This window comes from Lutra lutra, chromosome 16 (assembly GCF_902655055.1).
Source record: "Lutra lutra chromosome 16, mLutLut1.2, whole genome shotgun sequence".
NCBI lineage: Eukaryota > Metazoa > Chordata > Mammalia > Carnivora > Mustelidae > Lutra > Lutra lutra.
The window spans coordinates 781,717-808,140 of NC_062293.1; the positions used below are offsets into that span (position 1 = coordinate 781,717).

General features: G+C 58.2%; 1 protein-coding gene across 1 annotated transcript in view; it reads left to right on the forward strand.

Moving 5' to 3' along the window:
• The first annotated feature begins 174 nt into the window (after positions 1-174).
• Positions 175-26,424, forward strand: part of CCDC57 (coiled-coil domain containing 57) — a 76,138-nt gene continuing 49,888 nt past the window's right edge. Inside the window, exons 1-10 of the mRNA XM_047706932.1 lie at positions 175-2,917; positions 6,737-7,039; positions 7,821-8,021; positions 8,255-8,666; positions 10,905-11,013; positions 16,158-16,259; positions 17,398-17,555; positions 17,667-17,741; positions 22,609-22,809; positions 25,508-25,666. Coding sequence (XP_047562888.1) covers positions 8,263-8,666; positions 10,905-11,013; positions 16,158-16,259; positions 17,398-17,555; positions 17,667-17,741; positions 22,609-22,809; positions 25,508-25,666 — 1,208 coding nt within the window. The 5' untranslated portion in view covers positions 175-2,917; positions 6,737-7,039; positions 7,821-8,021; positions 8,255-8,262. The remainder of the gene's footprint in view (positions 2,918-6,736; positions 7,040-7,820; positions 8,022-8,254; positions 8,667-10,904; positions 11,014-16,157; positions 16,260-17,397; positions 17,556-17,666; positions 17,742-22,608; positions 22,810-25,507; positions 25,667-26,424) is intronic.

Consider the following 26,424-nt stretch of genomic DNA (forward strand, 5'->3'; position numbering starts at 1 on the left):
GGCTCCGTCGTTAAGCGTCTGCCTTTGGCTCAGGTCATGATCCCTGGTCTGGGATTGAGCCCTGCATCTGGCTCCCTGCTCAGCGGGAAGCCTGCTTCTCCCTCTCCCACTCCCCCTGCCTGTGTTCCGTCTCTCTCTGTGTCTCTCTGTCAAATAAAATAAAATCTTTAAAAAAAAAAGAAAAGAAAAGAAAAGAAAGGCCTTGCGGCACTACATGACTTTAAAAAAATAAATAAAAAATAAATAAAAGCTGTGAGTTTATGTTGCTATCTCCAGTCAGCTACCCCAAGGTTCGTTCTATGTTCTTTTTCCTCTTTAAATCTGGTTCCTGTTGTCACTGTGTTTACTTACGTGCTCAATCCTGGACCACACACGGGGGAATTTCGGAATCGCCAATCCGTACTTCTGTGAAAACCACGTTAGCTAGAATGTAGTATTTGCGTGCAGTTGTTTTGTTTTTATCCTTAGAAGATAGAGTCCAAATATGTTTTTACCAAGTTATTTTGGTGCACGTACGCGGGTTTTTTCATGTATGTTAATCTTTTGTCGTGAAGTTAGGTTCGCTTTTTCTGTTCATCTCTCATTGTGAGCCCTTACGGATTTGGAGTTTCGGTTTGTGAACCGTGTTGTTCTGAAAGCCAGTGGCTTCCCGGGCGGCCGGCCGGCTCAGCGCAGGGAACACTGCTCCTGATCCCAGGGTCATGAGTTTGAGCACCACGCTGGGTGTGGAGAGCACTTAAATACGTAAATAAACAACAGAAACGTCAACAGCTTTTAACTGTAAGCTGATTCAACTTCCCTTCCACTTTATTTCTCATTTACTCAGTTTTTACTTGTTTTCTGTTATTGTTGGCAAAGGGATTTGGCAGATGTACGTGCCAACAACAGAGCACTTCCCACCCCCCCCCACTCTAGTGGTGCCCCCGACCCCAGCAAGTGCCACTGGTGGAATTAAGATCCATTTTGGCTCCTGTCTCTTATTTCCAATTTTGCAGATGGTTGTGGGACTATTTTTGGCAGTCAGTGAAGCATGGGAAGAAAGGCTTGTGGTCACAGGCCCATGATTTTCATGCCCTGGATGTGCCGGAAGAGGCCACGTATGGAGTTCAGCTCAGATAGCCCACGCTGCGTCCCAGCGTGGGTGCAGAACCAGAGATGAGCCACCTCTGCACTTTCCTTCAAGTTCCACAAAAATGTCTTGCAAATTAAACTCACTACCTGTGTTTATAGAGCGACGAGGGAACACTCCTTAATGAGGTCCGTTTGGGTTCTTCCACGTTAGGAGTGGCGGGGCCCATCTTACTGGTGGCCGAGTCCAGAGCCTAAGGCAGCCGGGGCCGCGGTCCTCAGGAAGGCGGTGAACGGGAACCTCTGCTTTGGACAGCTCTTTGCTCGGCCAGAGTGCCCAGTCGTCCCGTTCGTAAGCGTCTAGTGACCAGCTTCCCCTGCACAGACGTTCCCTTGTGTAAGCTGTAGTGTCTGTAAGTGCTTATGCTGTAACGTGGTCATTTGAGCAACGCTTTCCCAGTTAAGTACTCATCAGATGTTTATTGTAAAACAAAAATTGTAAAACAGTTGCTCCAAATCTGGTCAGCCCCGCAGTGCGAATAATTCTAGTGTCATATCTGCCCATCGGGTAACTTGCGGGCTCATCTCTGATGGGTTTTACTCGATGGTCTGGTCCCCTGGGTGAGTGGTAAGATTAACCCATGGGACAGGAACACCCTGTCCTACTCCTTCCCTGTTTGTCCAGCATCTAGACCGCGCAGGAGGGCTGGGCACAGCCCCAGGACACAGCACGCCCCCTGCAGAGCCCCCGTGCTTGGGAAGCTCTGCACCTCCCATGTGGTTCTTTGTGGTTCCCTGGGACTTACCTTTGTCTCGAGCTCTGTCCTCCTAACCGTGGCGCCAGCTGTCAGAACACCTGGCATGGGCTCCCCTGGCAGCTCTGGCCACCTCTGGCTCCCCCCGAAGTTGCTAGGACTCGTCGGTATCTCCCATCGTCGGGAAGTGCCCGCTTCTGAGCCTCTCTTACCCTGTGCTCTGTGCAAGGTGCGCCAAGACCCAGGTGTTGCCCCCACCTTGCCTCCGACAAGGCCGCCCCTCCCGTTGGGCACCCGCTGCAGGCCGCTGGCGAGGCTCGGGTGAGCGAGCCCCAAGCCGCTCCACACTCCTGGCGGCCCCTGGGGTGCTTTTGTGTGTGTTGCTGCCTGAGGTCATCTTCCAGACGGGGCCGCTGCTGCCTACATCCGAATGGGGGCTGCAGGCCTTCCATGCAGGGGAGACCGTGGCTTTCACGAGGCGTTCTTTCCATCTTCCTGACCCTGGCGATTTCCAGGCGCTAGGTCTGAAATGAGGGTTAGAAAGCTCCGTGTTTCACACACACGGAAGTCAGTGATGGTGTGGCCCCGCATGGCCCTGCTCCGTCCCCTGCTTCCCCCCGCCCCGTCCCCTAGAACACTGGGAACGCCATGCGCAAAGCCAGGGTAACGGTGCGTCTCTCCCCTCAGTGGGATGTCTGTAGTTTCCCCAGAAGCTTCACGCCATCCCTCCTGAAAACTGGACGCTTGCTGGGGACATCCGCTGGCCGACCCGTTGGGTCCATCTGACTCTGTGACGTTTAAAGCCGATTGTTGTCAGCCTCAGGGCTTTTAGGATCATCCTTTGGTGAGATCACCCAGCAGCAGGGCACAGGCTGCTCTGTGATGAGGGAAGGGGTGTGCGCCGTTGCAGGGCGGCTACCAGTGGATGCTGCACCATCTGAGCTGCTCGCTCCCGAGGAGGGAGCTGTCCCGGGACTCCCCGAATACTGTCCCAAACAGGTTGAACTTTACCTTGAGAATGGCCAGAGCCATGTCCAGACACCGTACAGACATGGTATCCCGTGGTCGGCTCTCTGGATTACGGGAGTACCCCTGTGGGTAGTGGTGTGACCAGAGCCTTCACGAGGCGAAGCTGGTGGCAGGGTGCCTGGCACAGGACAGGGAGCTCGTGAGCGGTCCCCGGAGGAGGGGGGGCCCGTAGACCTGGCAGACGTCGGTGTGTTCTCTGCGAAGGACCGTGGTGATGACTCATGGGCGCTTCGGGCGACAGTCTGAGTCACCAGAGGTCATAGTAGCGGGGGCCTCATGTGGTGGTGTGTGTTTGCTTTAGTCCCGAGTCATCCCCTGCGAGTGGGCACAGGCGTGTGGGTGGCCTGTGCGAGCGCCAGGTTTTGTTGACCAAACTGGGCCTGCCCCGGAGCTCCTGGGCCACGCGCACAGCTCCCCCGCTGTCTGGTAGCGGGGGTGCGTGCACCTTGGGGGTTTTGGGCAGCTAGTAGATACTCAGTTAGTGTGGGCAAAGCCCCAGCCATGGAGGTCGCCGGTTCCACCCCTGGGCTTTTGCTGGGCTGGGCGGCCTGCCTGGCCTGCCGTCGTCCCGGGTTCTCAGTGGTCCCGGGAGCCCTGCAGCTGGTGCAGAGACCGTGGCCCAGGCAGGGCCTGTAAGGCTCCTGAAGGCCAAGCAGGGCCCCTTCGTGCTCTGTGCCAGTGGGTGGAGGGTTCCCTGTCCTCTGCCCCGGGCAGCCCAGGGTCCAGTCTCTCTGCTGGTATGCGGAGTTGCCTCCTCTGCCCGTTTTCTTTTGTGCCTCCGTCTCGTCCCGGGGTGGTGGCGCACGGGTGCAGGGGCCTTACCTGCTCGCCTGCAGAGGAGGCCACCCAGCCCCTCGCGCCTGGTAACTGCGGAATAAATACTCGCTGGAGGAGCGAAGGAGGGTTCTAGGAAGCTCGCCGTGTCCGTGGGGGTGTTTTGCTGCTTTCTGCTAACGGTGATGTGGCCTTTGCAGGGCTTTGCTCCTGCGCGGGGCAAACATTTGTCATCACCGTCTACGTGCTGGGGCCTGGGCTCAGAACAGAGCCTGAGTGACCTCCGTGCATCTCAGCTGTCTGCTTGGGGGAGACAAGTCACTGACTGGACCTGAGGCCAAGGGCGCCCTTTCTCATTGAATAAACGCTTCCAGAAGTAAACGTCTCTCGTTTTTCTGCGATTCATCCATCCACTAACGCGTCTGAAGTTTCAGTCGTCGTGGATCTGGAGGGGTGAGGGCTGGCGACCGCAGTGTGGGGTGCTTGGGTATTTTGCATTGGGAGGAAGCAAACGGGGTGCCCTGTTCCCATGATGGAGCTGCCTGGAGGCCTGACACCACCCTGCCCGCAGCTGCAGGTGGCAAGCTCCAGGGCGTGCGATGGCTGCACGTGTCCCCGAATGGGAAGCCCTGGGGAGTTAGGCTTTTTTTCCCTTCCTAGAAGGTCCCTTCGGCAGTGCTCGAGTGAGCGCACAGCTCGGGGCCCTCGTGGTGACTCCCCGCAGCTCAGGGATGATGGCGTCTGAGGTGCGGGGCTGAGAGGCAGCTGGGAGGCAAGGCTCACCCCGCGCGTGTGGCTTGGGCAGCTGGAGAGAGGGCTGCCTTTGAAGGAGCCAGGGAAACTGGGGGCAGAAGCGTGGGGTGCTGGGCTCAGGCGGTCTGCAACTCAGGATGGCAAGCAGGTGCCTGGCAGGGTGTGTCACGGCGGAGTGGGGGGGACGCGGTGTGCTGGCCGAGGCCGAGAGGCCCGCAGGGTTAGGGCTGCAGCCTGGTGCGAGGCTCCTTGGCTCTGGCGGCAGCCGGCTATGGAGGAGCACAGCCTCTCTGCAGACCCCTGCAGGGAGGGGACCTGGGGCTGCCCCTGGGCAGGGCCGGCCCTGGGGAGGACATGGCGGTCAGGCTGCCGGAGCTCTGCTGCCCCCAGCGAGCGGGCCTCTGCTTCCCGGGCCTCCCTCCCTCTGCGGGCACACTCTGCTCTGCTCTGCCTCGGACGGCACGCGGCTTTCCCTCCGCCGGCACCGTCTGCGGTGGAACTGGATTCCGATTCATTGCTGGGGGAAGCCCCTCAAGACTGGCCCCACCCAGATGCCAGTGGCAAGTCTGGGTTGTCACCTGTGCTGCTGACAACCCACCGGACATTAGAGGTCCCACGACCCACTCCATGGGCTCCCAGAACATTCCGCTTTCTAGATGACCAGTTCATCATGGAAGGCTATAACTCAGGAACAGCCGGACGGAGGAGATGCCCAGGGTGACGGGTGCAGAGCTTCCGTGCTGTCTCGGGTTCCCCCAGTGTGTTCACTGACCCAGAAGCTCTCTGAACCCTTTGGCCAGGGGTTTCTGTGGAGGCGTCAGCACATAAGCATGACTGATGGAACCACTGGCCACTGGTGATCGAGTCCGCCTCCCGGGGGAGGCTGGCGGGGGAGCAGGAAAGGAAACCCTGTCATCCCAGCGTCGGTTCCCCTGGCAGCCAGCTCCATCCCACGGTTTTCTGGGCCTTTCCACAGTCGCCTCATAAACTCAGGTGTGTTGACAGGGTTGTTATGAAAGACAGAAGATACCCTCTCACCTGAAGTTATTTCAGAACCCGGGAACAAACACTGAATGGACCAAAAGCTGCCCCATAGGGTCGTGAGGGTTTTAGGAGCCGTGTGCCAGGAACTGAGAACAAAGGCCACGCTGTGTTTCTTGTTATATCGCATGTGGCAAGGTCCTGCGGTCCCCACAGCCTCTGCAGACCCTCCTCTGCTTCAGCCTCTTGCTCTGGGTCTTGGCGCCGTTGTTCCTCCGCGCTCTGCTGCTCCTTTCCAGCGCCCAGTCAGCCCCAGACCGGCTAGGCTGGAAGTGAGCCCTGAGGGCCTGGGCCGGCCAGCGCTGGAGGCTGCCGCATGGTACCTGTGGCAGTGTCCCTGCGCAGAGCTGGAGTGCTTGGCAAAGCAGGCCCACGGGCCAGACCCAGCCTGCGTCTTCCACACTCTGTGGCTGCTTCTGCACGGAGCTGGAGAGCTGCGACAGGCCCTATGACCCACAGAGCCCTGAGGAATTACCAGCTGCCTTTGGAGCAGGAGTAGGCCAGGCCCTGTGCTGCGGGACTCCTTACTCTTGTAGAGGTTGCCCCGCATACGGAGTTCATTCGGGTCGATGGCCGATGCCAAGAAAATACTGGCTCCACCTGACAGATCGCCTTGCCTTTTCCTTACGAAGATGCTGGCCACTGCGCTCCGGCCTGTTCCCAGCGCTCCGGCCTCCAGCCTCTGGCGGCGGCGGTTACGTGGCCTCCATTGCCCGACCCTGATGTCTGTCACGCAATGTTTTCCTTTTCTACTGTAGCCGTGTTCTGAGATTATTTATTTAGAGAGCACGGGTGGGAGAGGTCAGGAGCCGGAGCCCAACTCGGGGCTTGATCCCGGGACCCCGGGATCATGACCCGAGCCGAAGGCAGACACGGAGCGGACTGAGCCCCCCAGGTGTGCCCTCTGCCCCCGGTCTGAGCGCTGTTCTGCTGAGCTCAGAGCTGCCGCGTGTCCTCCGTTCCTGGGCAGCTTGGCGCACAGCACACATCCTCTGCGAAATGCTCATCATTGTTTCGGGGCTCCTGACAGTGTTTTGGGATTCTCCAAATACCAGCCCAGGCCTTTTTGACAATTTCTCTTTTACTTTGTATTTTTCCCCCCTTTCCTTTGGTTTTTTAAAAAACTTGTAGTGAGGGTGACTAGCAAACCCCACTCATCGGGCCGGAGTCCCACGTGGCGTCCGCGGGGACCTGCCCTCACAGCGCACCGCCCGCACCTGCGCGTACTGTTGGTTTCGGTTTCTGACTTTATCACCAAAGTGTCACAGTAATGGATTTCAGTATATAGATGATCTTCTGTTGGTGGTTTTCATCAGTAACTTCAGGAGTGAAACGACACTTCACGTCCCTGAAGACGTCGTACGGCCGGTTCAGAGCGTGACCGCTTACTGGAGAGTTCTCGAGTTAGCGTGAAGAACGCCAAAGCAGGAGCCCTGAGTTTCTCTTGCTCCGGTTTCTGAGTTTCTGTCTGTATTTGCTGTATGCTGACAAGGTGGCTGCTGTGGGGGTCCCCTCAGGAGCGGCTCCGCTGCACTTCTGTGACCCCGTTTCAGAGTGTCCCTGCAGGGCTCTCGAGTCCCGCCCACTGGTCTCCCCCGGTCCCAACCACAAACGAAGAAGTGAGTCAGGATGACGTGAGGTGGTGGGAATTTTCCTTCTTTTCTCTCCTCCTCCTCCCTCAGATTCATGTATTTGGGAGAGAGCGAGAGCTTGCGCACGTGGTGGGGGCAGAGGGAGAGGGAAGCCACCCCTGGCTGACTGTGGAGCCTGATCCCACGACCCTGAGATCGTGATCGCAGCTGAAAGCAACAGTTGGCCGCTCAATGACTGAGCCACCCTGGTGACCTGGGATTTCTTCTTCTTACAAAAGACCCACTTCACGTGAATCAGACATTTTAGATTCTTTGGGATGACAGTGATATCCAAATGTGCCTGCCGGATGCCCGACTCATATGCCCCCCCTTCTGGGACGGTGCTTTCAGAGAAGCGCTGTGGCTGCCCCTGGAGCGTCTGCCCCCAGGATGACCGTGGCCCTTGGGCCCAGCCTGCCTGCCGTCTGGGCTTGCCGTGTGGCCTTGGGCCTGTTTGCGTAGGTCAGGGCCCGGAGCACCACATGGTTTTATGTGTCAGAAGCCACCCCTTGTCTGCCAGGTGAGGGGACATGCCCAGGCCACGGGTCTCTGGCGCGCCTGGCCGCCCTTGCTTGCCGCCCCCCGTGCACACTCCCGCGGCCCATCCTTGGCAGACACGCAGGAGCAAGGAGCGTTCAGACACTTGTTAGCAGTTTGACAAAGTAGTTTTATGCTGTTGAGTCAAATAATTTAGAAATTGGGCTTGTGTACTGTGTATGTTTGTATTCTAATTTTATTTTTCTTTACTACTTTATTTTTGCTGTTTTAGGAAAGTATCAGTCCGGTGGATTGGAGATCAAGAGGCGAGGAAGCGGCTCGTGAGTGCTGAATCTCCTGGACACCGAGGCGGGTGCCGCGTGGGGCCCGGCGGCTCTCGGAGGCTGGCGGGCTCCAGCACTCGCTCACATCCTTCGCGGCCACGTTTTCTCATCCCTTCGGGAGCCTGTTCGGAAGGACCCAGCCCTTGTCGGTGAGCCCGCGGTTTCCTGTCTTTCCTTCCTCCGCTGCTGGGTGAGGACAGGCTAAACAGAGCCCTCAAGGTCTCGCCCTGGGGGCCCCCCTGCGGCTCTCAGAACGTGTGACCAGACAGAGGGTGCCCCCACTTTGACAGCAATGCCGAGGACGGGGACCTGGGGCGGGTGTTGCAGAAGGACAGCCAGAGCCTCTAACTGCGGGCCCGCTGCCCACCTTCCCCTGCTGCAGCCGCGCCGATGCTGCCGCCCACGGAGCAGGCCCTGAGCCAGCTGCTGGCCCGCAAGGAGGAGGAGTGGCGAGCGCCGCGGGCCCAGCGTGGCCGGCTGCAGGATGCGGAGCTGCAGGAGGCGCACAGCCGGCTGCACCAGGCGCAGGGGGAGCTGCGGAGCCTGCGGGAGGACTTTGTCCACAACCTGCGGGTGCTGGAGGAGCGGGACCTCGAGCTGGAGCGCTACGACGCGGCCTTCACCCGGGCCCAGGGGCTGGAGGAGGCTCAGCGGGCGGAGGTGAGCGAGCTCAGGGTGGAGGTGGCCCGGCTGCGGCAGGCACTGGCCCGAGAGGCCCGGTGGCGGGAGGACGTGCTGCAGCAGCACCGGCTGACACTGCAGGAGCACCGGCGGGAGCTGGAGCGCGTGCACAGGTGAGGCAGGGCAGCCGGGGGCGGCGGGGGCGGCGGGGGCGCAGGGAGGGGCTTTTCTCCACGAAGTCCGAACCCGTAGCATTTCCACGAAGATACCGGAGCCCACGGCTGTTCGAATCATGCAAAACAGCTGTTCGTCCCCAAGCTCGGGGCGCTCTGGTGAGGCAGGCCCGCGAAGAACCTGAGGCTCGGGTCCGAGGGTCCTGTTGGGTCCTCCGACGGGACGGCTGCCCTCGTGTCACACGCGCCCTCCTCGGTGATGAGAGAGAACATGGGCTTCATTTAAACTGTCCTGCTGTCCTTGCCCCGATCTCCACGTGTGTGTTTATGATGTCACGTTAATTGTCGGGGTGGGTCCCTCCGGTGTGCGTGTGCACGTGCGTGAGCATGTCTGTGCATCTGTGCATGTGAGCGCATGTGAGCGCAGACGTCGGAGCGGCGGGTGGCGTCCTGCACTTAAAGCAGGATCCTGAGGTTTCATGTTGTCAAGGTGCACTTCAAAGCACCGGTGGGAGGTGTCCCGGCGACGGTGTTCCTGTGGACGACGCTGTTTCCTGAGGGCGGCCCAGTGAAGGGAGAAGCTGCTGAGGGGTGTGTTGGGTTCTCCCCGGAGGGCTCACTTTTGTGCCTACATAGACGTGGCCTACAGCAGCTTGGGGCAGTTGCCATCACGGGGGCAGCTTTTCTTCGCGTCCTGCACTGTTCTGCCACATCCTCCTCCTTCTTCTTTTTTTTTTTTTTTTTAAAGATTTTATTTGTGTATTTGACAGACAGAGATCACAGGTAGGCAAAGAGACAGGCAGAGAGAGAGGGAAGCAGACTCCCCGCGGAGCAGAGAGCCCGATGTGGGGCTCGATCCCAGGACCTTGAGATCATGACCTGAGTGGAAGGCAGAGGCTTTAACCCACTGAGCCACCCAGGTGCCCCTGCCACATCCTTCTAAATGGCTACCCGGCCCCGTTCTGGGTTTGCGGGGCCTGCTGGTGTGGTGCCGCTCTGTGGCTGGAGCCTTCCTGTGGCGGGCCAGGCACGCGCTGGAGGGGCCTGGTGGGCGCGGGACCAGCCCGGCTCTGAGCCTCCGCCCCACCAGCCTGGCCTGTAAGAGAGCGCAGGCCCAGCTCCCGGGTCCCGGGGGCCGCCGTCCTCAGGAAGCCTGGAAGCCTGAGCTCTTCACGGCGCCGGTCCAATGCCCGGCAGCCTGTGGCTCCTGGGAGCAGTGTGGCTGGCGGCATTCACCCCCATGCCACCCTCCCAGGGTGCAGGGAAGACGGTACAGAGCTGAGCTAAGGTCAGCGTCGCCTGGAGCAGGGACGGGGCTCCATGACCTTCCCCCACAGGAGGGGTGTTGGCATCCTGGCTGCTCCCCAGCTCCACTGTTCACCCCCTGCCCCCCACTGAGATGCACGTGGCAGGTCTGAAGCAGGTGCTCGCGGTGCTGGGGCATGTGGGCCAGCTTGCCCTCGTGGGGATACTGGTTTTCGTCCTCACAGCTGCGTTGGAGAGACCTTAAAGGGCTCTACATCATTCTTATCAAGTGTCTTCTCACGTCATTTGCCCCCCTTTCTATTTCTCCCTAATCTGAGACCTTTCCAACTGTTACTTCTTCAAGTACGCATCAGTGCTCCTCTCTTTCCTCCCGTGCTGGGGCTCAGTGGCATGAGCGTTCGGCTTCTGTGACTGTCCCACGGCTCCCTGAGGCCCTGCTCCTGGTTTTCAGTCTGTTTCTGTCATTTGCTGGGGCCGTTTCTGTTGTTCTGGCTTCAAGTTCATGGACTCTTGGGTCTGTCATGTTGACATGTTCGTCCTACTGTTGGGCTCACCCTGGTGAGTCTTATGTCTGGTTGTCGTACTTCCTGGTTCTCAATTTCCGTTTGATTCTTTGTAAGTTTTCCTTTGCCGAGAGTTTCTAATTTTTTTTATTTAAGAGTGCACCAAAGTTTTACATAACGGCTCCTTTAAAACCCTTGTTGGAAAAGCTCAGTGTCTGTGTCTTGGTGTTAGCATGTGCTGACTGCCTTTTCCCATTTGGGTGGGGACCTTCCTGCTCTCAGTGTGACCCGTGACTTGGGCTGGTGTCCTGGGCACTTTGGGAATTACCTTGGGAGACTCTGGACCCCATTTCAGGCTCCTCGGCAGACAGTCGCCTGCGTGACGTAGCACGCAGGTCCCACTGAAGCCTCCCGAGGGCCCATCCTGCAGACGCATCTGACTCGTCTTCATACCGCCCTGCTTGCGCAGTGACAAGAATGGCGAGATGCACCAGCAGCGGCAACAGTGCGAAAGCCTGAACCGGCAGCTGGAGAGAAAGCTCGCGGAGCTCGATGGCCAGCTAGCTCTGCAGAGGCAGGTAGGATGCTCTGGCGTCGCCCCTCTCAGGTGCCCGCCCTGCCCGCCACTTGGAAACCGAGTTGTTGAGGAGAAGACGGCCTTCTTGTTAACTGTGCGGTGTCCCTGGGATCACAGTTGAGCTACTGGAGCAGGTGTCCATTCTGGGGTGGCCTGGAGGGAGACAGTGGGCGTCTAAACCTCCGTCTCTAGAAACTCCCTCAATGCTCTCTCCTCACGAGGGGTCCGTGTTTTCTACCTTATTTATTTCAGGAGAAAGTATTGAAAATCAAAATTTGAGTTACTTAGTGTAGAAAAGAGCTGTCCTGGGTGTCTGTGTAGACGCGTCGGCCTGCAGGCAGTGCCTAACCTGTCGCCAGAGGCCCCCGGACCCTGAGACTCGGCCTGCACTAGTGACGGATGTGGGCGTGCGGGGTGTGGTCGAAGTGTACCGCTCACATCTGTGGCCAAGTCCACGTGTGGGGGAGCCATGTGAGTGCGGGGGCAGGGCGACAGGGCCCCCTTGGCTCCTTCGAGCGTGTGACGAGCTTGCGTCCTCCGTAGCAGCCGCAGCGTTTGTGGAAACTGCCTCTGGGGAGCTCCCCGTGCCATTCACAGCAGAGACACAGTGTCGATGCGAATTTCCCAGATGGGGCCGAGCCCAGGGGCATGAGGTGACCTGCCCGAGATGCCCTCAGGAAATGGCAGAGACGGAATTGGGCGTCCAGTGTGTAGGCTCTGAGCCGCTGTTACCCTGGCCCCGCGTCGCCGTTGTCAGGGAACAAGAGCACATCCCCTCGGAGGTCCTTCTAGCTGGGCTTAGAGTCGGAACGCTGTGAGGCGGGCGAGCGGGAGAACGTCAGATGTACTAGGTGCGTGTTCGGGGAGTCCACCTGTGGAAACGCCAGAGTCGGGCAGAGTGAGGTCTGTATGTCAGTTGGAACCGCGGAGAAGGGGCGGGGGCGGGCACTTGAGAGAGAAGGCAGGCCCCTCGGGGCAGTGAGGAGAGCCAGCGTGGGGCAGGAAGATGTTGGTTCTGCCCGGAGTGCACTGCTGGCTCCGTCGGTAGAGCGTGGAACTCTTGGTCTTAGGGTCATGAGTTCGAGCCCCATGCCGGACATAGACATTACTTAAAAAACACACACGTATCTAGACGTGTGTGTGTGTGCGTGTGTGTGTGTGTGTGTAGAAGAGAAAAAGATGTTTGCTCCACCACACAGATGGGCCACTCAGAAAACGTTTGTCTCCACTAACGACCCTTATTCTGGGAAACACGCCCAGTTTAGATCCTTCTGTGGTTAAGAACAGGACAGTTTCTCTGGAGCCTGCAGGATCTCAAGTGCCTTCAGCTCAGAACAGCCCGTGTGCCGGAGTGGCACCTTCTGGGGGCCTCCTGAACCCTTTCCCGGCTCCTCCCATCATAGTTTTAGACTCCTGCTCACGACATGGGGGGAAGGACTCATCCGGAAGTCAGCCTGTGCTGTGTCCTGTTTCTGCCTGTTCTCACAGCACCGAACCCCGGGCTTGTTCCCTGTCTCTTGGTGACTGTGCCGTGGGGCAGATCAGATGGTGTGCCTGGCTGTGCTGGCTCTGCTCCAGGTGCTGGAGCAGCAATTATGGACAGACCTGTCCTGCCGGTGGACTGGGGCCCGGCCGCCTGGCCTGCTGCCCCGTGGTGCCGTGTCAGCCCCTGAGACAGAACCGTGTCTCCTGAGAGGCCTTGTGCAGGTCAGGGTGGAAAGACCCCAGGGACATGACTGTCCTCTGACCACAGGCGAGGAGGCCGAGGCCCCGCAGACAGCCCTTTCCTTCCCCTCGGGAAGCCCCACATTCATTCTCGGGTTGCTGCGACTGCTCAGAGCACCCTGACAGCTCCTGAAATCTGCAGGGGACTTCAGACTTTTCCAGAACTAATGAGTCTCGTCCGTTATGGGCAGCTTGGCCTTTTGGGAACAGCCCCAGTTGGCAGGGCACTAAGTGGGGTCTGAGCAGCAGGTTGACCATCGGACCCTTGCGGCTTGCTGGGTAGCGCTGAGGTTTCCTCAGGCAGCACCGGGGTCACTCCTGCAGGAACGTCAGAAGGCCCCCGGGCAACCAGGGTCTCAGTGACCCTCAGAGGCAGCAGTGACCTCCGGGGAATTGGGGTGGCTGGGCCAGGCCATTGGGGCTTCCCAGGCTGTCCACACTCAGTCTCTGCTGTGACTCGGGCTGGTTCCAGCTTTGAGCCCCTGCATCCGTCGAGGAACCCCTCACAGCCATGGGGGACGTTGCTTTTCGTGGTAGCCCTGCCTCTGGGAGGACAGAGACTCTCCGGCTTTGCTGGTCTACCCGAAGTGGCTGCTGGAAACATGCGTGGCACTTGTCCGGCACGGCTCTGGAGCAGGGTGAGCCCACGCTGGTTCTTGGGGCCCAGCCTGCCCTTGCTTGAGCTCCGCTGCCCGCATCTTGCTCTTACAGTGACTGAACGAGGCTCCCGCGTGCTCCCCGACTTCCTGCTTTCCTTGGGCTGGTTTCCTGTCTCTTGTTTCTGAAGCTCTGGTATCCATGATGGACTTGTCAGAAGGAGACTTGATTCAATGGTGATAGTGACTTTTTTCTTGAAAAATGAAATTTAAGGTGATGAGAACAGAGTCGTCTGTTTGGGTCTTAGCGTACCTGTGAGTTGTAGGCTGTGGGGTTAAGGGAAGCTTTCTTCTGTATCGGTAGAAGCCACTGACAGAGAAACAGGATGATGGATTTCTTCATTCATTTAACAAATATTTTTTTAAATTTTTTTTAGATTTTATTTATTTATTTGACAGAGATCACAAGTAGGCAGAGCGGCAGGCAGAGAGAGAGGGGAGGAAGCAGGCTCCCCACTGAGCAGAGAGCCCGATGTGGGGCTCGATCCCAGGACCCCGAGATCATGACCTGAGCTGAAGGCAGAGGCTTAACCCACTGAGCCACCCAGGAGCCCCCATAAGCATCTTTTCATGTGCTCATTGGCCATTAAGATATTTTTTGGGGGGAAGTGTCCATTCACTTTCTCTGCCCTTCTCACAAGGTGGATGGTCTGTCTTCATGGTACTGGTGTGGAAGAGTGCCGGTGGCTCCGGAAACAGGTCCTTGCGCTCGTGTGTTAGGCGATCTTCCGCCTGGGCCCGGCCTTTTCCTTTCCTCAGCGGGATAGTAGGAACAGCAGGTGATTTAATTTGGTGACGTTCCAGTGAGCGTTTTCTTGCCGGGTTCCCGAATAGCAGCTGAGGCAGGACCGACATTTGAGAATCGCCGGCTGCGTAGGAAAGAAGCCAGGAGTTAAGGGAAAACGGCCCGGAAAGGCTGATGAACCCCGGGTCGGTGACCCTGAGACCCCAGCTGTGTGTCCATTTCTGGGGCGAGGTGGCAGGTGTGCCCACGCTGGCCTCCAGTGTCCGCGCCGGTCTAGCTGTCGCAGGCGAGCTGGCGAGCCCGTGACCCCCTGCTCTCGCCACGGGTGGGAACTCGAGCCTGTCTGCACTGGGGTGGCAGGGCCAGCCTCGCCTCGTGCTGCCGTGGGTTGCAGGCTTTCGGGGGCGTCGCGGGGTCTTCCTGTCGCCTCCAGAGATGAGTGCTGCCTCCATAACCCAAGAACGGGGTGCTAGGAGGATGGGCTGGTCACAAAACAAGGAAGAATTTGGACAATTAAAAGTATATTTAAAGAAACAAATTCAGAATGTAGATAAGAAAGAACATCTAGGAGAAATTTAAGAGATGTGGAGGATAAATCAGGATGTTCAGTTCAGCAGTCGCGTTCTAGAAACATGCAGTGGAAACCAGGAAGGGGTCGACTGTGGAGGAATGGCCTGGTCACTTCTCAGGGCGGGGATGTCAGAGCAAAAAGCCAGCAGAGGCTGGAGCGGTACTGGGAGATGTTCCAGAGACCTCCCGGGAACTCACGGGAGGGGAGAATAGCAGACGGCCGTGAGGCGTGTGCGTGGGGCCCTCGGTCCGCACACACGGGGGGAGGGGGGAGCACCTGCAGAGACCAGGCTTAGCGGGCCTCTCCCGGAAGTTACTGGAGCGTGCTCTGCAGCCTGGCCAGTGGCCAAGGGCTCAGCCCTCAGCTGCCTCCGTTCCCTTCGGAGTTCAGAACAGTGGGAACCAGGTGATGGGAGCGGAGATGGGGGCCTGAGCCGAGCAGACTCCCTGGCGTACCCAGGATTGAGTAGCCCCAGCCTCAGAGTCCCAGAGTGCCCTGCAGGAGCCAGTGGGCCGGGGCCAGGCCAGAGCTGAGCTTCCAGGCCCCCGGTGAGGCCGCGTGGGGCGTGGGGGGTGGCAGAGGCTCCTCTCACCCGGAAGAAGCCACAGAGAACAGGCAGCGCAGGGAGCGAGCGCATGGGGGTGAGGGGGTGGGGGGGTGAAGCACGGCCGGAGGGTCGGCTGGGCGGTGGTCCGGGGAGAAGCCAGGCCACAGTGAGGAGGCCGATGCCCCTGGAGGGGCCGCACCCCAGGAGAGAGGGTCACGCTGCCCACGTGGATGGTGCGAAGGGATATGAGGGCACAGGATAACCGAAAAGAGAGAGGTGGGGGGGAGGTCGGAGGGCAACCCAAACTCCAGGAGAAACCAGGGGCGGTCAGGTGTGGGCTGTGGTCCCTGTTCCCCGGAGGGTGCACGCTGAGTGCTCTCATGGTCATGATGACATACTGGGTGTGTAGATTCAGCCTGGGCATGAAATTCTGGAGACTGCCTGCTCTCCGAGCCGTGATCAGCAGCCTGGGAGGAGTGGGATGGGGCTCCTGGCAGGGAGATGGCGGGGAGATGGGCGGGGAGCCGTGGCGTGGCCTGGACACCCAGCTGGAACCAGCCGGAATCAGCCGGAAAGCTCCCACGCGTGGGCAGGGTGAGCAGGCCCAGGGGCCTCTGTCACGGGTCCCCAGCAGGTCCTCATCTGTGTGTGCCCAGCGGACAGGCCCGGCGGCTCTGTGGATGCCCAACAGATACTCCCGGCAGCCCGGGGGCAATCCCTCGAGGCGCTCGGACGCTGCAGGAGCCCCTGGAGGTTTACACAGACATGACCCGTGTGGCACCTCTGCCTCCAGGGACCTCGCTGTCCTGCCAGCTTCGGGCCTGCTCACTGGGTCCTCGTTGTGGGAGCTTCTCTGCTGGGGCTGATGGCCTCCTCTCACCACCAGCCCCTTCTGTTTCAGGAACTGCTGCTGGAATTCAAGTCAGAAATGCAGAAGCGGGAGCGGGGGTTCCGCCTACAGGCAGACAGCATGAGCACCGTGGTCTTGACTCATGAGCTCAAGGTGGGGGACGGCCTTTGGTCGATGACCGCTCCCTCCCCAGACATCCGGTGCCGCTGCTGGGCCGCAGGAAGGCGGGCTTCACACAGAGGCCTCCCTTGCTGTACTGGGGTCAGGGGTTATGCCCACTGTGGTGCCTGCTACATGGCCCTTCTCCTGAGAGAGAGGAGGGCTGGTACCAGGCTCTGGTTTCCCCGGCCTTGGGGAAGGAGGCCCCCTCCCAGGATAAAGTGCCCCCCAGCCCCATCCAGATAGCCTGTCTCTGGTGTGTTCTCTGTGAGCACTGGGAACGTGCCTCTGGGGAGGTGCTGCTCGTCCCCCACTGACAGCGGAGGAGGCCAGGCAGGCGGTCAGGGCCTGTGTGCAGCCTGTGCACCCGGCCGCAGTGAGCAGCGTGCACGTCTGAACTTTAGCGCGGACACAGGGCCAGCTTTGAGGAAGTGGGAGGCTGTGCGGGGAAGCAGGGGAGGACTCCGGGCCTGGCACCCCCAGGGTTGCAGCTGCTTCGCGCCCAGCAGGTGTCCGTAGGAGCAACCCCGCCCCCTCAGTCAGGGAGGGCCCATCCCACAGGCCTCCGGCCTCCCCACAATGCTACAGTCCCAGGGCAGTGCTGGGCCAGCCAGAGGGCCCAGGAACGCTGGCCGGTTCCTGTGACTGGCGCAGACCAGGCAGCTCCCAGCCCGCCCTCACGTCCTGGCAGGGACACCAGTGCTCCACATCTTTTCAGTCCCCGTCTGGCCCCGTGCATCAGTGCACCTGACTGCACTCCTGGAGGAGCCCTGCAGTGACCTTCAGGAGGCCTTGGGGACCTGTGAGAGCCGGTGGGGAGAGGGCCAGTGGGACCGCAGGGCCATGTCCTGAGCTCCACAGTGGGATGGGCCCTGCCCCACCTCCCTCTGCCTGCCGGGCCAGACCCCTGCACACCTGCCCTGGAGGGCAGGGCAGATGCCACTCCCCAGCGATGAGGGCACGGCAGCCCTTACGGGAACCGCAGTTCGCGGCCGCGGAGCCTGAGCCCAGAAAGCTTGTTTGAGAACCGAGCCGCTGTCGTGCCACACCTGCGGTGCGCGGCTCTGTGTTGTGTCTTCCTCACCGCTCGGTTCCAGGCCCAGCCTCTTCCTGAATTCTTCATCTCTTGAAGGTGAAAGTGTTGAACGAGGAGCTGGTGGCTGTGAAGGCGGCAGCCGCCCAGGCCGCGGAGTCGCTGCGGACCGCGGAGGCCGCCGGCGCGGGGCTGGAGGACGAGCTGCGGCGCAGGGACCGGGAGCTCAGGGACGTGGCCGCCGCCAAGGATGCCCGGTGCGCAGCTGCGCCTGCCTGCCCCTTCCTGCTCGAGCTGGGGGCTTCCGCCGGTTGGCCGGCTTGGGGGGGCCCTCGTCTGCTTTTCCCAGTGACACTTCCTCCTTTTAGGATAAAGGACTTAGAGGACAGACTGAACTGTGTGCAGCTCTCCAGGAAGAAAGAAGAGGAGGTGGCCAGGAGGAAGTGAGTGCTCCTGGCCCCCAGCCTGGCCGCGAGGGGTTAGGGTCAGGCTGAGGCTCCCACCAGCCACAGGCCGTCTGGCCTTTGAACTCCCTGCTTTAGGTCTGCTTCCATGCTCTGTTCAGGATTTTCTGCGTGTAGTTAGGCTTTTTAGTCTTTTTTTTTTTTTTTAAAGATTTTTTATTTATTTATTTGACAGAGAGAGAGATCACAAGTAGACAGAGAGGCAGGCAGAGAGAGAGAGAGAGGGAAGCAGGCTTCTTGCCGAGCAGAGAGCCCGATGCGGGACTCGATCCCAGGACCTTGAGATCATGACCTGAGCCGAAGGCAGCGGCTTAACCCACTGAGCCACCCAGGCGCCCCTAGGCTTTTTAGTCTTTAAAAAACTTTTTATTTAAAGATTTTCCCAAGGTTTTATTTTTAAGTAATCTCTACACCCAACATGGGGCTTTAAGTCGGGACCCCGAGACCTAGAGGTGCACCCTCCACTGACTGAGCCAGTGGGCACCCTGGTGTTTTGAGAGTTTGAAACATAAACGCTTTATTAACCAGGGGGTGCCCGGCTGGTCCCGTCAGTTAAGCATGTGACTCTTGATTTCGTCCAAGGTCATGATCTTGGGGTCGTGAGATCGAGCCCCACATCAGGCTGGCGCTGGGCATGGAGCCTGCTTGGGACTCCCTCTGCCCCTCCCCCCGTCTCAGCGCAGGCATGAGCCGTTTCCGAAAAAAAAAAAAACAAAAAAAAAAACAGTTTTATGCATCAGTTCATTAGTTTCAGACCGCAGCAACAAAGGTTACTTTGGTGATAGTCGCCTTTCATTTCTACATTATCCTGGCAAAGCGTTCCTGCTCTCCTGGCTGTACCTTCCCCAGGCCCCCCCACCTTCCTGCAGAGATGCTCAGCTCATCCCTCAGGACCGGCCGCACGCCCTGCACTGCGGTGTCGGGACGCCCAGCCTGTAGCTGGAACGGCACCCCCCAGGCGGGGACCCTGAGAGAGCCCGTGGTGGCCCGTTCGGGCTGAGGCGTGCAAGGCCCGCAGGATGAAGGGGGCTAAGTGAGGGCACAAGGCACACTCCTGGGGGAGGGCGGGCATGTGGGAGCGCGTGCCCTTGGGAGCAGCCCTGACCTGGGGTTAGGTGGGCCCCTGAGAGCCCCGGGGTAGGGGGTGGGCAGTGTGCACCGTTCCACCTGCCACAGAAGTCGCCAACTTCCTTTTCTGGAAAGCACCAGGCTGCAGGTAAGCGCAGGTGTGGCTGTGAGGCTGCGTGGTCCCGGGAACGGTGGAGGGTGGTGGAGTGTGGGCAGTCTGGGGCATTTCTGGGTTTTCTGGCTGTGATGTTTGTGTGGTGTGCACCCTGAGGAGAAGAACTTTACAGACTGTCTACGGCCTTTTCACCCGTAGTCAGGCCAGAGCTGGGAGCTGCCTTCTGGGCCACTGTGCAGACGCCATCGGCCCGTGCTCGCCTCGGCCAGGCTGGCTTGCGGGAGCGGGGGTGGACGTGGTGTTTGTGCCCCTGCCAGGGACACGTGGGCGCCACGGACACAGCATGATGTGGTCCAGCTCAGACCCACATGGGCCGGTGGCGACAGACAGCGTTCCTCTTCATGCCCACAGCTAGAGCCTTTTTCCTTTTAAGTTCATTTATTTAAGTAATGTTTGCATCCCACGTGGGGCTTGAATTCACGACCCCAAGATCAAGAGCCACGCGCCACCGACACAGCCATGAACTGAAATAGTCACAGATGAGCACCGTTTTAGCACATTGTAAATACTGACATTTGGAAGCAAAACTGCTCAGGGCTGTCTGGCTGGCTCCGTTGGAGCACGACTCTGGTTCTCGGGGTTGTGAGTTTAAGCCCCACATTCGGTGCGGAGATTAGTTTAAAATCTCTTAAAAACAAAATAAAACAAAAAAAAAAAAAAAGAAAAGAAAAGAAGTAAAACTGGTCACTCTTTTTTAAAAGATTGATTTATTTTAGAGAGCGAGTAAGCATGCACATATGAGGGGGAGGGGCAGAGGGAGAAAATTTCAAGCAGGCTCCCTGATGGCTGGACCTGGGGTCATGAACTGAGCCAAAATCAGGAATCTGATTGTCATGGCATAGTGAAATGAGTAGGTATTTTTCTTTTCTTTTTTTCTTTTTAAAGATTTTATACATTCATTTGAGAGAGCCAAGAAAGAGCACAAGCAGGGGGAGCAGCCAAGCGGGAAGCAGGCTCCCCACCAAGCATGGAGGCCAATGTGGGGTTCAATCCCAGGACCCCAGGACCATGACCTGAGCTGAAGGCAAGCGTTCAACTGACTAAGCCACCAGGTGCCCCATAATGTATTTTTTATGCTTAGGAAATATGAAATCAGGGCACCTGGGTGGCTCAGTGGTGGGGTGTCTGCCTTCGGCTCAGGTCATGATCCCAGAGTCCTGGGGTCGAGGCCCACGTCGGGCTCCCTGCTCCACTAGAAGCCTGCTTCTCCCTCTCCCACTCCCCCTGTTTGTGTTCCTTCTCTCGCTATGTCTCTGTCAAATAAATAAAAAATCTTAAAAAAAAAAAAAAGAAATTTGAAATCAGTCTTCTCTATACATGTGTGTATGTATACATAACAATACCTATGTTTATATAAACTAAAAACAATGAAACTTACCTTAAGTTTTCTAAAAGGTTTCTTTTTTTTTTTTTTCAAAGATTTTATTTATTCATTTAACAGAGATCACAAGTAAGCAGAGGCAAGCAGAGAGAGGGGGAGGCAGGTTCCCCACGGAGCAGAGAGCCCGATGCGGGGCTTGATCCCAGGACCCTGGGATCATGACCCGAACCAAAGGCAGAGGCTTTAACCCACTGAGCCACCTAGGCTCCCCCTCTAAAAGGTTTCTTTTTTTTTTTTCTTTAAGATTTTATTTATTTATTTGTCAGAGAGAGCGAGGGAGAGAGAGCGAGCACAGGCAGACAGAATGGCAGGCAGAGGCAGAGGGAGAAGCAGGTTCCCTGACGAGCAAGGAGCCCGATGCGGGACTCGATCCCAGGACGCTGGGATCATGACCTGAGCCGAAGGCAGCTGCCTAACCAACTGAGCCACCCAGGCGTCCCTCTAAAAGGTTTCTAAGTGAAGGTATTCTGATAATTATTTGCACATACTTTACAAAACAATATACCACACTATAAAATTCATTGATTAAGTATAAGTCTCCTTAGGAATGCTCCCCCGATGGAGGGGAGAGGGTCCCCACATCAGTTTGCAAGCCCTTGAGTGGGGCTGCCCACCTCGTCACAGCTGGGGGACTCTCTGGCAGCATCCCCTGGGCTTTGAACACCTTCCAGTTCTGTGCCAGGAGCCACCTGCTGGCCTTGCCCCCCAGCGTGACTAGGTCACATGTCTGCTGGCCGCTGGTGAGAGCAGAGAGCTGCTGGTGCCTGGCTCCATCGGCAGATCACTCATGTTCACTGTTTCCTGAAGTTTGGATCAGAGGCTTTTCTGAGACTTACTCTGTAACTACGTATACCTGGTGCCCTTCTACTTAGCTTGGGAACCCCTCGTCCTGAGAAGCGGGGAAACTGGAAGGTTGTGACTCAGAGAACACATTTGCTAGCGTGATGTGTATACAGTAAGATGCTTTTAATTTTGTCGCAAGCTTTACCATTTCTCCCTAAAACCTCGGGATCTTGGATTCAGTTTCTGTTTAGGGACAGTGTTGAGGAGGTTGTGCGGGAGAGCCCGTCCTCGCTGGGAGACGGTTAGCCCCTCAGGGCGCTCTGTGAGAGCCTCTCACTCCATCTCGGGCCCCCCGGGTCTGCACATGTTTGGAGAAGAATTGTCAAGACACTGGGAATCACAGAGCACACCTTGTAAAACGTACCCAAGTGCTCTAGGTTAGGACAGTTTGGTGCTAATACTCGTGACACGTTAGAGCGCATCCAGATGCTTCACGTCGGACCGCGCTGTGCGACAGTGCAGTGACGCGCATGGCACCAGTGGACCCCAGTGACGGAGGGCAGCTTCCCAGCCTGGCGTCTGTGTTGGCCACTGAACAGCGGCCGCGCGGTGCAGCTCGGAAGTGAGTCTGCTCCTTCCCCAGCCGTCGCGATGGGACATCTCCCGGTTCCACGAGGGAAAGGCCTGTGCTGCTGGACGCCAGCGCACGTTCATGTGTTTGCTGACGGAGGGTAGAAAACACGGAGCAGATCGCAACATGGGTAAGGTGAAGCCTGATTGTAACTAGAGTGAGAAGTATGTTAACGTGACCTCGTTGAATAAGGCTTCACCATCTCACTGAAAAATGCTAATGGAAGGGGCGCCTGGGGGGCTCAGTCGTTAACCGTCTGCCTTCGGCTCAGGTCATGAGACTGGGGTCCTGGGATCGAGCCTCACGCCAGGCTCCCTGCTCAGTGGAGAACCTGCTTCTCCCTCTCCAGCTCCCCCGTGCTTGCATTATCTCTGTCTGTAATAAATAAATAAAATCTTGAAAAAAAAAAAAAAAGAAAAGCGACCAGTGTCCTGCGGTCCCCAGTCACAGGGACAGCCTTAGGGTTCTGGGTGACAGACGGCTGCTGAGCTGCGCTCTGCTTTCAGGGTCAGTAGGAAAGCTGGTGGGGGCATCGGTGGCACTGCTTGTCCAGAGCCCCTGTCGCTGCCGTCTGTCTTCTGGGGGTGTCAGCTCCAGAGTTGCCCAGGGACCCAGCCTCTAAGAGCCCTTCAGCCAGCATTTGCCTGAGCAGTGCCAGTGCGCGCTCCAGTGGCCGCTGCCGCGGTGGCCGGGCAGGACGTGCCACGGCTCAGGTCCCAGGACAGCAGCCCCTGAGCACAGGCGAGGCATGTGTGGTCTGGGGACTGAGCGGGGCCATGCGCCGCTGTGACACCTGCCTGTGTTCCAGGCACGACGAGCTGGACCGTCTGGCCAGGGAGAGGGATGCGGCGCTGGTGGCTGTGAAGGGCGCCCACGCGGAGCAGCTGCAGGCCCTGGAGGCCCGGGCCCGGGAGGTGCAGGCCCGCTGTGAGGCCCTCGAGCTGCAGCTGCGCCGGGCTGAGTGGAGGCAGGGGGACACGCTGAGAGAGAAGGACGCCGCCCTGGACAGGTGAGCGCGCGCGGGAGGGCCCGGTGGCTGATGGTGCCCGCCGCGGCCCGGGAGGGTTCGGTCTCTGGTCCTTCTCCTTCGGCCGCCTTCTCCTCGTCTCGTCTTCAGGCCGCGCCATGTGTGCGTGTGTGCGGACGTATGCAATTGTGGTACAATGTGCATCGTGTGACATTTACCATCTTGGCCATTTAAAGTGCACAGTTGGCTGCATTGTACGGCCACCAAATGTCCCTTCCCGTTCCCCTCCCCCACCTCCTGGGACCCATCGTCCACGCTGTGTCTCCAGGACGTTGACGATTCTCGGTCCCTCGTCTGGGTTGGATCCTGCAGTGTCTGTCCTTTGGCGACTGGCATATTCCACTGGCCGTCGCACCTCCTGGGTCCACCAGTGCTGGGGCAGGTGACAGGGCATCCTTCCTTTCCCTGGCTGCCGGCTGGACCACACTGTCTGTACCCATTCGTCTGTCCGTGGACACTTGGGTTGTTTCCACCTCGTGGCTGTCGTGAACAGTGTTGCCGCGAGCGTGGGTGTGCGGGTGCCTGTTCACTGGGGTGGGGTGGGGGAACACCTGGAAGGTGGATTGCTGGATCGTATGGTAAATCTGCGTTTGACTTTTTAAAAGATTTTATTTATTTATTTGTCCAAGACCGTGAGAGTAAAGCAGGAGGAGCAGAGGCAGAGGGAGAAGCAGGCTCCCCGCTGAGCAGGGACCCCGATGTGGGGCTTGATCCCAGGACCCTGAGACCAGGATCTGAGCCAAAGGCAGAGGCTCAACTGACAGAACCCCCCGGGTACCCCTATGGTTAACTTTTTGAGGAGCTGCCAGACTGGTTTTCACAGCGAATGCACTGTTTAGCACAAGGATTCCAATTTCTCCATCAACTGGTTTCTTTTTTTTTTTACTTTATTTTTCTATTTAAATTCAATTAATTAACAGAGTGAACTATTAGTTTCAGGGACGGAGGTCAGTGACGCGTCGGTTGTTCATAACACCCGGTGCTCATCACATCCTGTGTCCTCCTTAGTGCCCGTCACCCAGTGCCCCCAAACCCCCAGCCACCCTCGGTCTGTTTCCTGTGGCTAAGGGTCTCTTACAGTTTGTCTCCCTCTGATTTCATCTTGTTTTGTTTTTCCCTCCCTTCCCCTTTGCTGCTGTCTTCTTTCTCAAATTCCTCGTATCAGGGAGATCATATGATAACTGTCTTTCTCCAACTGACTGACTTCGCTCAGCATAACACCCTCTAGTTCCATCTGTGTCTTTGCAAAAGGCAGGATTTCGGGGGGTTTGATGGCTGCGTAGTAGTCCACTGGTTTCTTCTTCTTCTTAAAGATTTTACTTATTTATTTGACAGAGAGAGATCATAAGCAGGCAGAGGCAGGCACAGAGAGAGGGAGAAGCAGGCTCTCCGCTGAGCAAAGAGCCCGATGCGGGGCTCGATCCCAGGACCCTGAGATCATGACCTGAGCCAAAGGCAGAGCCTTTAGCCCACTGAGCCACCCAGGTGCCCCTCCACTGGTATCTTCTTTTTTTTTTTAAGATTTTATTTATTTCTTTGACAGAGACAGATCAGAAGTAGGCAGAGAGGCAGGCAGAGAGAGAGGAGGAAGCAGGCTCCCCGCTGAGCAGAGAGCCCAATGCGGGGCTCGATCCCAGGACCTTGAGATCATGACCTGAGCTGAAGGCAGCGTCTCAACCCACTGAGCCCCCCAGGCGCCCCACTTGTGTAGCCCTTCCTGACATTAGAGCAGGTATGAGGTCAGGGCGAGTTTGTATGCATCGTACTAGAAATAATTTGTTGAAAGCATATGAAGAAAAATGGTCTTTTTCTGGTGGCTAAGAGTCAAGCTGGAACTCTGGGTTGACAGATCTTCCTCGTCCTCTGAGACGCCTGTGGCGCCTCAGGCAGCGGGGCTCTGAGACTGGACGCTTGCCCCCCAGGCTTGCTTTCCTCCAGAGGGGGTGGCCCAGTGCCTCTTCCTTGATGACTGGGCTGCGGACAGAGTGAACCCCAGGGGCCTCCAGTGCCGTCAGCACTTCCCTGGGCAGCAGCTCTAGGTGTCTTCTCTAGGGTTTTTTTTGTTTTTTGTTTTTTTTTTTAAAGATTTTATTTATTTATTTGACAGAGAGAAATCACAAGTAGGCAGAGAGGCAGGCAGAGAGAGAGGAGGAAGCAGGCTCCCCGCTGAGCAGAAAGCCCGATGCGGGGCTCGAACCCAGGACCTGGGATCATGACCTGAGCCGAAGGCAGCGGCTTAACCCACTGAGCCACCCAGGCGCCCCTTCTCTAGGGTTTTTATTCTGGGGATATTACCCAAGTTTTGGGAATTCTGCCAGGTGGAGGAGGGGTTTCTGTACAAGCTCATGTCACTGTTGAGCTTGCAAACGTGTGTCCCAACGTAGAGGGCTGCGCGAGCCGTGGCACAGGTGAGCCCTGCCCGGCTGATGTGGACTTAGCGTGTCGTAGGAGTTCAGCGGGCAGCTGGGTTGGTGGGATGGGTGGGCGGGTGCTTCTGCTCGGGTAGGACTGTTTCCTCGTCTGGGTGAGGAAGGCCCCACCCTGACGGGGAGATGCTAGTGTGCAGACTTCCTCGAGGGCGGCGTGCACGTGTGGGGGTGTGCGCGTTGGGGGCACCGTGGAAAAGAAAGCTCGAGCGAGCGCCACGCCTGCATTCATGCGGCCTCCCTTCTTTGTGCAGACTTCGGGAAGACGCGTTGGCTCTAAGATCCGGCTGGGATGCCCAGATCGCTGAGCTGTCCAAGGAGATGATCTCCAAGGACCTCCAGATTCAGTCACTGCAGGCAGAGGCAGTGGAACTCAAGGCACATCTGGCCAGATGTCAGCAGGACATTGGAAGGTGACTGTCCCCACAGCTTCCCCAAGGGGTCTTTCCACTGCGTGCCTCCTTTGGGCCCGGTGCCATTCTGGCACTAGGGGTACAAAAGGGAACCGAATCCAGGCCCTGGCCTCATAGCCCACTGAGGGAGAAAGACAGGAAACAGGAAGAAGAGGAACGTCGGGTCGTGAGAGGGGCGTGAGGGGATGGGGTGACGGAGGGCAGCCAGAGAAGGCCCTGCCGTGGGAGTGGGCTCGGGTCTGTCGCAGGCACACGGCAGTGTTCCTGCTGCTCGGTCCTGTGGGGACAGTCGCTGCTTCTGGTCTCCGGGGCGGCTGCTGCTGTCACCAGGTGGAGTGAATGCTTGAGCCAAGAGCACACTTGCTTTCTTGAGTCGCTGAGATGTAATGAGATGCACTTGTTTCCACCGTACGGTCGGTGAGTCTTGACTGGCATGTGCCTGCTCTGCTGCCCCCGCAGCCGAGACCTGAGACCTGGCCCTGGCCGGCTGGCACCCCCTCCTCGCGCCCCAGCCCCACAGCCTCCCCCGCTCCACGTGCCATCTGGGGGCACCTCGCCTCCGGCTTCTCCGCGGGCTTGCAGCAGGTTTTCTGTGTTTCTGTGTCAGTTTGCGACTTCGAGTCTTTCGGGGTTTTGCCCGTGTCGTTGCTGGCTTCATGGGCCCGGGATCACTCCTGGGGTTTGTCTCCCCGCTGTGCGCACAGCCGGTCGCTGCCGTCTCTGCTGTTCTGGGTCAGTCTCCCTGGAGATCTGTCGAT